General features: G+C 35.8%; 2 protein-coding genes across 4 annotated transcripts; one reads left to right on the top strand and one right to left on the bottom strand.

Annotated features, from left to right (window-relative positions):
- Positions 1-1,390, bottom strand: LOC120281400 (senescence-specific cysteine protease SAG39-like). The gene is made up of 2 exons (XM_039288243.1): positions 933-1,390; positions 1-765 (listed from the first exon to the last, which is right to left on the bottom strand). The coding sequence occupies exons 1-2, from the start codon at positions 1,363-1,365 to the stop codon at positions 173-175; spliced, it is 1,026 nt and encodes a 341-aa protein (XP_039144177.1). The 5' UTR covers positions 1,366-1,390; the 3' UTR covers positions 1-172.
- Positions 1,391-3,507: 2,117 nt separating this feature from the next.
- LOC120280597 (ATP-dependent DNA helicase homolog RECG, chloroplastic) lies at positions 3,508-12,041 on the top strand. Of its 3 annotated transcripts, XM_039287473.1 has the most exons (18): positions 3,508-3,598; positions 3,957-4,042; positions 4,143-4,225; positions 4,315-4,450; positions 4,862-5,404; positions 5,489-5,601; positions 5,774-6,008; positions 6,373-6,536; positions 6,769-6,850; positions 7,667-7,756; positions 7,956-8,189; positions 8,451-8,522; positions 8,650-8,802; positions 8,890-9,033; positions 9,425-9,583; positions 9,760-9,843; positions 10,512-11,084; positions 11,851-12,041. In XM_039287473.1, the coding sequence occupies exons 2-18, from the start codon at positions 4,004-4,006 to the stop codon at positions 11,941-11,943; spliced, it is 2,997 nt and encodes a 998-aa protein (XP_039143407.1). In that variant the 5' UTR covers positions 3,508-3,598; positions 3,957-4,003; the 3' UTR covers positions 11,944-12,041. The 3 variants fall into 3 exon arrangements, with proteins under 3 accessions (XP_039143407.1, XP_039143409.1, XP_039143408.1); XM_039287475.1 differs by lacking the exons at positions 3,508-3,598; positions 3,957-4,042; positions 4,143-4,225 and having other exon boundaries at positions 4,429-4,450; positions 5,217-5,404; XM_039287474.1 differs by lacking the exons at positions 3,508-3,598; positions 3,957-4,042; positions 4,143-4,225; positions 4,315-4,450 and having other exon boundaries at positions 4,860-4,945; positions 5,217-5,404.
- The last annotated feature ends 26 nt before the right edge of the window (positions 12,042-12,067 follow it).

Raw genomic sequence — 12,067 nt, 5'->3', positions numbered from 1 at the left:
TTGAATGCGTGTGTGTGTGCCTACATATACTTTCGGCATACACCACATATATGCTTATTGAACATCACAGTCTCAATATTATGCCTATGACTACAATACGAACACAACTCAAAAATTAAAAGAACACAACTCAAAGATAAAATTAAAAGAGACTCGGAACTTGTTAATGTCTTCAAGCAGTAGGGTACGATGCGTGCATGGCAATGCCACAAAGACCTTGATCATATCCAACATCCCTTTCCATCCTTATGTATCCATTCTCACCCCATGATTCTCCCCATGAGTTTTTGACCAACCAATACTTTGTCCCATCACTATCTTGCCCATAGCCAACTGCGGTGACAGCGTGATCTAGTTTAAATCCACAAGGACCGGAGAATACACCGTTGGAGTATAACTGGAAGGCATAGCCACCGCCATTAATGGCAACAGAGACTGGCTGATTAGCTACGGCCATAAGGAGTGCCGCCTCATTGTTTGCAGGCACATCCTCATAGCCGCTAATTTGGGCTGCATGTGAAGTTGCTTTCTCTATGTTGCAGGTGCCTTGAGTTTCTGTATAAGGATAGTTTGTTTCAGTAGTGAGTCCACCATTCTTAATGATGAACTTAAAGGCACCACTCGGCCAGCCACCATGGCATCCGTTGTCCTCCTCATCGACATCACAATCGACAACCTCTTGTTCAGAAAGGGAGATCAAGTTATCTGTACTGAGCTTTGTGACTCCTTCCATGGCAGCCACAGCAGAGAATGCCCAACAACAACCTATATACATAAAATACAATTGAATGAGGATGTATGACAATTAAAAGAAATTTTTATTTGATACAATGCGTTGTACTAGACATGTTAGTATAATATTTCAGCATAGTTATGCTTTAATTAATGACTCTAATTTGTTCTCTTAAACAAGTGCATCTATTGGAACCTACCGCATTGGCCTTGGTTCTTAACATGAGTGACAGCTCCTTTGGTCCTCCAATCCATAGACTCAGGCACATCAGTGGAGTTCTCATACTTAAAAGAACTCTTTGCCTTGCTGCTATCAGTGGAAGAAAGTCTAAAGCCATTGTACATGGCTCTAAACTCCTCATTGGTTAGGTCGGCAAACAGGTTTGGGCCAAGCTTAAACTTGTGATCCCCGGCGTTAAATGAGTCAATAAACTCAACGTTCTTCTTGAATATCTCGAAGCGATGCTGCGTCTCAGCGACGTCTTTGTATGTCCGACCATGCTCAAGCATCCACTGCTTATGTTTATCAGACATAGATGCCTCATTCAGCGCCCGAGATGCGGTCACCGAAACATAAACACCAAGAACTAACAAGGCCAACAATGAGAACTTGTTGGATTCCATGAATGCCATGTGCTTCTTGATTAAAAGAGGTAATGGCTTACTGAACTGAAAGGCTATGAGCTTCGCTAATGGAAACACCAAGGTATATATAGAGATAGTCCAATGGTTTGTTGGGGGGAACCTCAAGCGTGTCGCGCAGTTTGGATTGATGTTTTCAATGAAGAATGAGAGATTGGTCTTCGTACGTAGTCTATGAACTTACATAATACGCAGACGTGAGCGAGGAACAAGGTAACACCTGGTTACTTGTTTATAATTTTTAAAATAAATTTTATGCACCAGTTACAAATTTCAAAATATTAGCCAACGACTATTTGGTGTATTGGCATTGGGTCCTTTGCATAGGGTGTTCGTCTCGAGTGTCGAGCGTGGCTCCCCGAGTTCAATCCCCATCTCGCGTAAGGTGAGGACACGGTTCGATGGTAAGCGCGGCTCCCACACATGTTCGTCCCTGAGTATCCGCGCTTGTCCCCTTTCTCAAAAAAAAAAAATCAAAATATTATAAAGTGTTTGGGTTCAATAAAAATCCAAAATATGGTTTTTTTAAACAATAATTATACCCTATAAAATCTAAAAAATGGGTTACAGTGTATAGTTGCGAAATTCTGAAATCATATATATATATATATATAATTTTTCAAGTTTATATTTTAACTAAGGGATGGGTGCGCTCGAAGTAATGACCTATGCCCATGAATTTTAATCATTTTTGAATTAAAAACATTTTAAAAAAACCGGATCAAGACCAGACCTGAAACTTTGATTTACAAATTAATTGATTTTTTCTAATACGTTAGAACCAAAACCAGACCAATGAATTTAATTTTTAAATTAATTATGTTGTAATATATATATATATATATAACCAATTTATGTTTTGCTCTCCGTGACTTCCCGATGAAAATGGCAATCTTGATAGTTTAATTTCCAAAGATGCAAGCTTCACAATTTTGTAATTTTTTCATACTAGCTTGGAAGACCAACAACTATATTTTGTCCATGAAGAATTTGCAAACCTTGAAAATTCAAGTGACCAAACCATCTATGCCAAAATAAAGATAATTCTGTTATATGTATATATGTTATGTATGTTATCATCAACTAACATTGCCACATTAATTTGCTCATCTTTAGAAAACTTCACAGAAAATAAATTGTTCTAATTCCTCTGAACATGTAACACCTGCACATCTGTTTATGCATTTTCTATACCGCATCCACAATTGCTAAAGTTCATATTGAACCAATTGTCAATCAACTGTCCCACACTCAATAAATTATGTGCCGACTTTGGTACATATTTAACCCCATGGATTAATTTAATCCCTTCTCCTTGAAAATTTACTGCAACAAATCCACTACCACATACATCAATTTCTTTATCATTCCTAAGCCTAATTTATGTTTGCACATACATCAATTTTTTTTCTTGTTGTGGTCTTGCTGTGTCCTGTGTTTTGTTTTGCTTCTCCCACTTCTGGTGTGTTTGACTGTTGGCACTCCTCTCTGGTGTTTTGTTTTGTTGACACTCCTTTTTTAATGTATGTGGTTTATTCATTTAAAAAAAAAAAAACTTATGTTGGACATTTCCATCTAACTGATAAACAACTCTCTATTTCCTGTCATGACTTGAGGTTCCACTATCTAAAACCCACACAGAAGAATTGTTTTTTTTTTTAATCTCATTTTGCACCATAAACAAAGTACTATAATCACTTACATTTTCACTACCTCAAAATTTTATTATTATTATTTTATTAATTTTTTTTTAAAAAGGTGGATAAACCACTTCAAATTAATGAAAAAAACCAGAAATAACAAATCTCCCCCGATGGGTGAAGAAAACAGAAAATGAAAAACTACTAGATGTGATACCCCAGCTCAAAATCAAAACAACAAAACACTACAACAGACAACAAGAGGAACAACGGCCTCCTCCCAGGCCACAACAGAGAGAGAACCCTAGCCCCTGATTATCTGAATTTTGGTTACATGAAGAACTAATAAATCAAATTTCTGGTGTTTGCATCGGACGGTTGAAATCTAGCGTGCGAATCACAAAGAACAACTGGCAGCTCTAGGTTTCTCATCAAACAGTCCTTTTAATCAACCGTCCATAATGCATCAAGATCATCACTCGTTCAACTGAGAATTCGAGATAAGAGCTCTTGCTTCCCAGAAATACTTCCCCGCGATTCAACAAGCTCGGCTCTTTCTTCATCTACGAGCAATCCTTAGCTCGGTAATTCCGTGAATGCTCTCTTCTCTTCTTTCGATTCGATTTGTACTTCTTTTGATACTTCCTGCATTGAACTACTTGGGTTTTTGATGCATTTCTTGTTTTTCTTTGATTTTTGTAATTTTTTTTCGATGCATTAGATGAATATATTGTGTTATTAGTGGTTTTTGTATCCTAGGGTTTAAGGTATGATGTGTGTTCCTTCATGAATATTGTGTACAATTCTTGTTTTTCTTGATTTTTTATGAACTTTTTGATTCCCTTTTTGAGGTTTTTTTTTTTAAAATATATTTTTTTGAACTACTTTGGATGCCTGAGGTGAATATTACATTTTTTCCTTTTTTTTATTTGTGATTCACAGGCTCTAGGGTTTAAGGCATGGTATGAATTCCATGAAAGTTTTCCCTAATGGCACGGGCCTTCTCACTGGTGTGTTCGTGCTATCAGGTATTGCCCTTCTTGGTCTGATAAGCTCTATTTTCTGAAAAATTTTCCTTAATTTTTTTTTAAGAGTTGTTGGTTTTGAAAAATGTCTTTTTTTTTTTAGGGTTTAAATGAGAGTCATCTAAGAAGTGCGATTTATAGTGAAGTTGAGAAAGGATACAGCAACACATTCTTTAGAACAATGAGGTAATAGTGCAGCTAATGCTAGCATATTTGTTGTTCTGCTGGACATTTAGGTTTGGAGTTTTGTATTGTACATTGAGCTCTGCTTGCAGGTTCAGTAACCTTCTCCACTCCCAACTGCTGAAATGGTGTTCCAAGTCAAATTGTTCATCTGCTCAAAAGCTGTTGGAGGAAGTTGGTGGTTATAGCACAGCAAGTGTGTCTGAGAGGACAAAATTTTTGAACAAGGTAGGGGCATATGTATAGATTCTAATTTTCTGTCTGGGAATATGTGTTTATCTTTCTTATTTTTATCAGAACATATAAAGTGGTATTATATGATCTAGTTGATCAGACTGATCAGATATTACTACTGTAGTTTTGTGCTTGACCACGTGATTTTAGAAAGCAATTAGTGGAGTTACTCATTTTATTTTTGCTCATCAGCAATATGCCAAATGGTTGTAATTTTTTATTTATTAACATCTATAAGATTTTCAATATCTTATTATGATGGTGCAAAGAGTATTATTATATTTTGTTAAGAAGCATTTGACTATCCATGCTAACATGACAAATTTTGCAAAGTTTGTATATGTGGGCATTTATCACTTTGGAATGAAGTTTATATAAATTTATTTTATTGTTGCTAACTTTCAGGTTTTAGCTTTAATGGGATACAATAACATTCAGGATTTGATTGAACAAGATCTTAAGAGAGAATCTGATATTGATCTAGAAGATGTAAGTGGTGAATTGGATCTTAGACTGGCTTGTGCTAGATTTCCTTCTATCATGTTGGGTGATTCCTCCCTGGTTGAATTGTATAATGAGGTTCCGGCTCAGCATGAAAATTTTAGTCCTTTACTACCTGAAATTCCTGATTCTCTGGGCACGGTGGGGACAAACTATGATCAAATTAATGAAACATGGCAGTTCTTTTCCTCATCATCTGAAAATAGAGCATCCCAATCCAACGTAAAGGGTTCTTATAAGTTTTCTTATAATTCTCCAGCAGAACATTCAAATGGTGATGTGAAACTAGAAAACAGAGTTGCTACTGAGAAATCTCTCATGATGACTGTGGGCAGTGAATCATTGCAAGGATTGTCTACTGAGATAACATTAGACAAAACTGTTAAATCTATACCTGGTACAACCAGTAAGCAGTGCCGCCAACTTGAAGATTGTGGTTTCCACACGGTGGGATACCTATAAAATTGCAGAGAAGATTGTTTATTGATTTTATCAAAAAGATAGAAATACCATGATTTTATTTCTGTATAGGTGCGGAAGTTGCTTCATCACTTTCCCCGAAACTATGCTGATTTACAAAATGCCTATGGTGCTGTAGATGATAATGCCTATCTAATTTTTGTTGGCAGGATTATATCATCCAGGTAATCACCAGTCTTTTATGGATATGGTTACGATTGTAGGGCTATGATCCAATTTTTGTTTGTTTGTTTCTTTCTGGCAAGCAATTTCTTTCCGAAGTCATTTGAACAGAATGTGTGTGTGACTTTTTTTAATTAATGTTGTGAGTTAACTTGAGACACTGCTGTCTCTCAGGGCAATCAGAGCTGGTTATTCATTCTCATTCCTGGAGGTGGTTGTACAATGTGAGTTTGTAAACAATGAAACAAATTCTGAATTTATGTGCAATGATTGTGACAATGGAGGAAAAAAGATTATTTATTTACATTTGAAGAAGTTCTTCCGTGGTACCCGTTTTACATATCAACCTTTTCTTATGAGCATACAGTCAAAGTATGAAGAGGGAGATTGTGTATGTGTCAGTGGTAAGGTGCGTGCATTTGTTTTGTTTTTCCCCAGGTGCTCCACTTTCTCCGCATTAGTCATTGCACAGAACTTTGATATACATACAATAACGAATCTGAAGTGAATCTAGCCTAACACTTAATGGGCTATTATGATATATTTTTGTGACGCTTGTATGTTTTACTATAATTTGTCTCTGATTCGCTTGGTCGGTTAACATTGAATCTACATATTGTTGCTACAAACATCTATAAATATATTAGAGTATTTTAGCTTATTAGATGTTAGTTTGCAGTTTATCTCTTGATGTAGTTTGTAGTTTAGGGGCTAGTGTTGAATGCATTTATCTGCCATATGGAATGTTGATTTTATTGTGATTAATGTTGCAGGTCAAGAAAATGAAATTGAAAAACCATTATGAAATGAGGGAGTACAATATTGACATTCTTGAAGATGAAGAAGAAAAGCATGCCCATTTGGAGTGCAGGCCTTATCCTCTTTATCCTTCTAAAGCCGGGTTGAAGCCGGACTTTTTTAGGGACATCATAGTGAGGTTAGAACACATTTTTGTAGTTTTTCTTGAAATCTGCAGCTTTCCTTTTTTATTCATTTTTTTGTTGATCTTTAATATCTGTTTTTACCTTTTTATTCATTTTTTATTGATCTTTAATATCTGTTTTTATTACTTCTGATTTTTTCTCAGTCCTCAACTAAATAATTTTTGAAGAAAAATATGGTTATCTAATGTGGTAAATACCTAATGGATTTTGGTTTTCAATGCACAGAGCTTTGAAGATATTGCCTGCCAATATTGATCCTATACCTGATGAGATTCTTAAAGAATTCAACTTGTTAAAGCTTCATGATGTGAGTGAATATATTGATGTTCACTGCCTTTTACTTGAAATATCTCTTAATTTTCTAGTTTTTAACAGGTGCTTTTCCAATCTTTGTTTCATGATTGAACACTTGCCAAGAGAATTTTCAATTCTAGATGGGCCCTTAACTCTAATAGAGCCTTCAATGAAATAAACCACAGCTGATTGTTAAATGACCTCCATGATCCATTATGATTGGGCACATCATATAAGAACGGACTAGCACAAATATAATGATATCAATGTTTTATCCCATAGTTATAATTGTAGAGCAGTCTTTACAGCTGGGCTTACATTAACAAATTCAGATGGGATTAGGCTGTGCATACTTGAACACTCTCTTGTGAACATTTTTGGGTCATATTAGACAAAGTTGGGAAACATTAAGCCAAGCCAAATCGATTCAGTTGAGAAATATTAAGCCAAGACAAATTGACTCAGTTGTACCATAAACCATTGTACAGGAACATAGCATGGATCGGATTGATTATGTGCTGGTCCACCCAATTGCCCATATTTTAGTTTTTGGTTCTCAAGTTTACATTGTTTGCTTGAATGAATGTTTCCTTGATGATAGTAGCAATTATATTTTGTGTGACAGGTTTCTCCTGGAGTGATATTTTATTTTGGGAATAGTAGTTTTGTTTTAAGTCACATGAATACTTCATGGGCCTCACCTACAAGGTTGTGGTCATCTTAAAGATTTGCTCTTGGTGAACTTATTCCTAAGGAATCTTTGGAACTTAGCTTATCTATTGTTGTCATTAGATACTGCTGTCTTAGTATTCTGTTATGGCTAATACAGGCGTATATGCAAATTCACTCCCCTAAGACATTGGATGAAGCTGACCTAGCTCGCAGAAGATTAATATTTGATGAATTCTTCTACCTACAGGTAATCTTGTATAACAATTTCATGGAACATCATTTGGAACTTCTTGTTTATTGACTTTTGCCTCTTGAGTATATAGGGGAAAAAATAGTTGACATAATGCAAGGCTCATTGTGACATACACACTGACATATTCTTCCTTTTTTTCTTTTCCCTTTCTCTTAACCTACAAATTGATAATACTCATTGATCATTGTTACAGCTGGCCAGACTATATCAAATGCTTGAAGCACTTGGCAGTCATATCGAAAAGGAAGAGTTATTGAATAAGTACAAAAACCAGGAACTTCATGCTGTTTCTGTTGAGGAATGGTTCCCTCTTACAAAGACGTTGTTGAAGGCTCTTCCATATTCTCTTACTCCTAGTCAATTAAATGCTGTTTCAGAAATAATTTGGGACCTTAAAAGACCAGTTCCAATGAATAGACTCCTGCAGGTGCATGCATCAAATATTAGTTTATGTTGAATAATTTGTTGATTATTTATGTCTATTTCCACTTCAATATAAATCTTCTTGCTGACATAAGTTCTAATTCTTGCTCATTTAAGTTATCTGAATTTTAATGTCTGAAGTTGCATTTGGATGTAAATAATCTAGAGATCAGCAATTATAAGCGGAAGCTAATAATATTTATTTTTACTCAAGCTTCTTTGTTCTGACTAGGTTCAGCCATAATGGTTTTTATGTTCTTTTCAGGGTGATGTTGGCTGTGGTAAAACAGTGGTTGCTTTCCTTGCTTGTATGGAGGTCATTGCATCAGGTTATCAGGTTGGCTAAGTTTAGAAGTCATTCTGGTGTAAATTTTGTTCTTAAAATTAGAAGAGTACAATATATACTCTACTACATGCAAGTACCATACCACTTACCTTGTGCTAACGTATTTTGTCAAAACCAGGCTGCTTTCATGGTTCCAACTGAGCTGCTTGCTATCCAGCACTATGAGCATGTGCTTTCTTTATTGCAAGCTTTGGCGGATGGTGTCTGTAAGCCTTCTGTTGCCCTGCTTACCGGTTCGACCCCAACAAAGCAATCACGTGCTGTTTTGGAGGCATGTTATCTATTTTATAATTTTGGATATGTTGTTTCAATATCTTTTAATGATCCTGTTATGAATCTTTATTTTATCTAAAGGCAGGGTATTAAGACTGGAGACATCTCATTTGTAATTGGAACTCACAGTCTAATTGCTGAGAAAGTTGAATTTTCAAATCTTCGTATTGCTGTGATAGATGAACAGCATCGATTTGGGGTTATCCAAAGAGGAAGATTTAATAGTAAGGTACTTGTTATTTCTATTGTTATTAATTTAATTCCTTGGATTCATTATTTAATTCAGGTGTATTACCATAGAGGCATGAGTTGCTCATCTCTTGGCATGCAACTGCTTGCTTTTCTATAGAATTTATTTAAAATTTTGGTTCATCATCTTTATAAGTGTCTGGGCATATCTTGGACCTGTATATTGTGTCACCATTCAGCCTCCATCAAACAATCATCCTAGATCAAACTCCACTATAGTATTTGATTGATAATTGAACTTTGACCTTTTTCTATTTCGTCAATGTTTGAACTTTGTACCTTTCTCTATTTTCTTCTAAAATTTTAATCCTGCGAGTTCTTCAGGTGACACAATATACTTTGGAAGTTAATTGAAATACTTACTGTTTCAGTTGTATTCTATTCCCACAAACCTAAGGGTTGATGCTGCAAGTTCGGGTCAATCAAGTGAAGAGACTACTTACATGGCTCCTCATGTTCTTGCCATGTCAGCAACTCCCATTCCGAGGACATTGGCTTTGGCCTTGTATGGTGATATGTCTATAACTCAGGTATAAGAATCTTCATTTTCAACAAATTTTCTGTTTACAGCCGGCAAAACATTTGGAGCCATCACTATCTGATATTTTTGTGCGAGCTTCCTTGCTAAATTTCTTGTGTGCACTAGTTATAAAATGCCAATTTGGGTTTTATGCTGTCCTGATGGTTTGGTATTTGTGTCCCTCAGATAACAGATTTGCCTCCTGGAAGGACACCTGTAGAAACAATTGTTCTTGAAGGAAATGATGTTGGTTTTGAGAGCGTCTTCCAGGTAATGATGTAGTTACTCCTCTACCTCCATCTTGCACAAAATTCTACACCCCAACCCCTCTATTAGTTCCTTACTGCCCCCTAAGCTGTCTCTGGAGATCTTTAAAACGTATCTAATCTTCGGTCATTTTCATAATGGTAGTGTGCCATGCCTTATTCATTAATTTTCATGTCACATGCGTGGTTTATATTCTGCTAGTTGCTCTTTCTTATGGATTGTTTTTAATGTGTTTTCCGGACTCTCTCAACATCAGTCTTTAGCTTTGTAGCCCCCACCACAACATTGTGAAATTGTTTTGGCATTCAGATCTTGATGTCCATGTGCTAACAAATAATGCTAGCAAAAGGAGCAGTCATTTGCTTCCAAATCCTAGTGGCATTGCTTGGGCTTTGGATGTTACTATCAGTGTTGACTAGCCCCCATATTTGATATACCTTAAGCTTGAATGTCTGTTTGTGATTGGAACTTGGAAGGACTATGCTGACTTTATTGAATTGCTCATAATTCATGAATCTATCTTCAAGGATTTCTTGTTTTTGCAGTTATCGACTAGTTTCTCTTTTTGATGTATCTAAGCTTGAGGTTTCTAGATAATCGGTAGGAATTTTCTGATTAGATCAAAGTGCTCATATCTGTGAACTATCTTTAACACGACCTTTTGTTTGCAGATGATGCGAGATGAATTAGTGGCTGGTGGAAAGGTTTATCTTGTATACCCAGTTATTGAAGAATCTGAACAGTTGCCCCAACTTCGTGCTGCTACCTGTGAATTTGATTCCATATCAAAGAAGTTCGAAGAGTACAAGTGTGGGCTTTTGCATGGGCGTATGAAGAGTGAACAGAAGGATGAAGCACTAAGAAAATTCAGAACCGGAGAGACTTGCATTCTACTTGCAACTCAAGTGATTGAGATCGGTGTTGATGTTCCTGATGCATCAATGATGGTTGTTATGAACGCTGAGAGATTTGGTATAGCTCAACTTCATCAACTAAGAGGTCGAGTAGGACGAGGAACAAAGAAGTCTAGATGTGTTTTCTTGTCTTCTACATCGGGAACTCTTGAGCGATTGAAGGTGCTCGAAAAATCATCTGATGGATTTTATCTAGCTCAGGCTGATCTTCTTCTTCGTGGACCGGGGAATTTGCTTGGAAAGAAGCAGTCTGGACATCTTCCAGAATTCCCAATAGCTAGACTGGAGATTGATGGAAACATGCTACAAGAAGCTCATCTGGCAGCTTTGGTACATATTCTCTCATGACTGCTTTTCTTCTCAATTACTTATTAGACTTTCACATGCATTCAACTTGTCGGAGTATTTTTCCCTTTATGTTATATAAATTAATTTTACACACTTATACTTGCATATTCTAAACCTGTTTGACTAGATAAATTAGGTAGATTGTACACCCAATTTTAAGTTCACACAATTTTCTGCACACAGTTGGCATGCTGTCTGATAAATTGATAATGAACTATGCTTGTCTTGATCTTTGGATATGGACAGTTTGATGAGCCTCAAATCTCAAATTTTCACTCTCTAAGCAAGTATAAAGCTTGAATTATTATTATTATTATTCCATATCAAATAGCCCAAGTATATTCTGGATGATTTGTGGCTTACATGGAAGATAGCAACTTTTTTTTTAATCGAGTATGCTATTGTGTACAACACCATGAATATTTCCATATTCATGATATAATTTGATGACATATATATTACATTTCATTGTGTGTTGTCTCTTACAAGAACCTGAACAGATTACAGTAATTGACTTGCTTTTTACAACTTCAATGATGCATCATCTCTTGAACTTGTTAAGGGACATATATACTTTCTATTGCCAGTTTTTTGTTTGTTTGTTTTCTTTGAGAGACTTTCAATTATAAGATAAATTATGATTAAATTTTCTTCCAAAGCTCTTCAAATAACTCCTGTGAAGCTCATGACATACTTGAGTTTGTAATTTATGCAACTGATTGATCAAATTACTACTTTTGAAATGCAGAAAGTTTTGGCTACCAGCAATGATTTAGAGTGCTTTCCAGGTCTCAAGGCAGAGCTCAGCATGAGACAACCTCTATGCATCCTTGGAGATTAATTGATGATGATTTACCTCTCAATCCTTTTTACTTGTCATCTTTTAACCATATGTTAATTGAAGTATAAATATTGTATTATAAACCAGGAATTTATTTACATGAGGAGATGTTAAAAATAAAGTT

Source organism: Dioscorea cayenensis, chromosome 17 (assembly GCF_009730915.1).
Source record: "Dioscorea cayenensis subsp. rotundata cultivar TDr96_F1 chromosome 17, TDr96_F1_v2_PseudoChromosome.rev07_lg8_w22 25.fasta, whole genome shotgun sequence".
Classification (NCBI taxonomy): Eukaryota; Viridiplantae; Streptophyta; class Magnoliopsida; order Dioscoreales; family Dioscoreaceae; genus Dioscorea; species Dioscorea cayenensis.
Note: the sequence above shows the minus strand (reverse complement) of the source record. Positions and strands in the feature narration are given on the sequence as shown.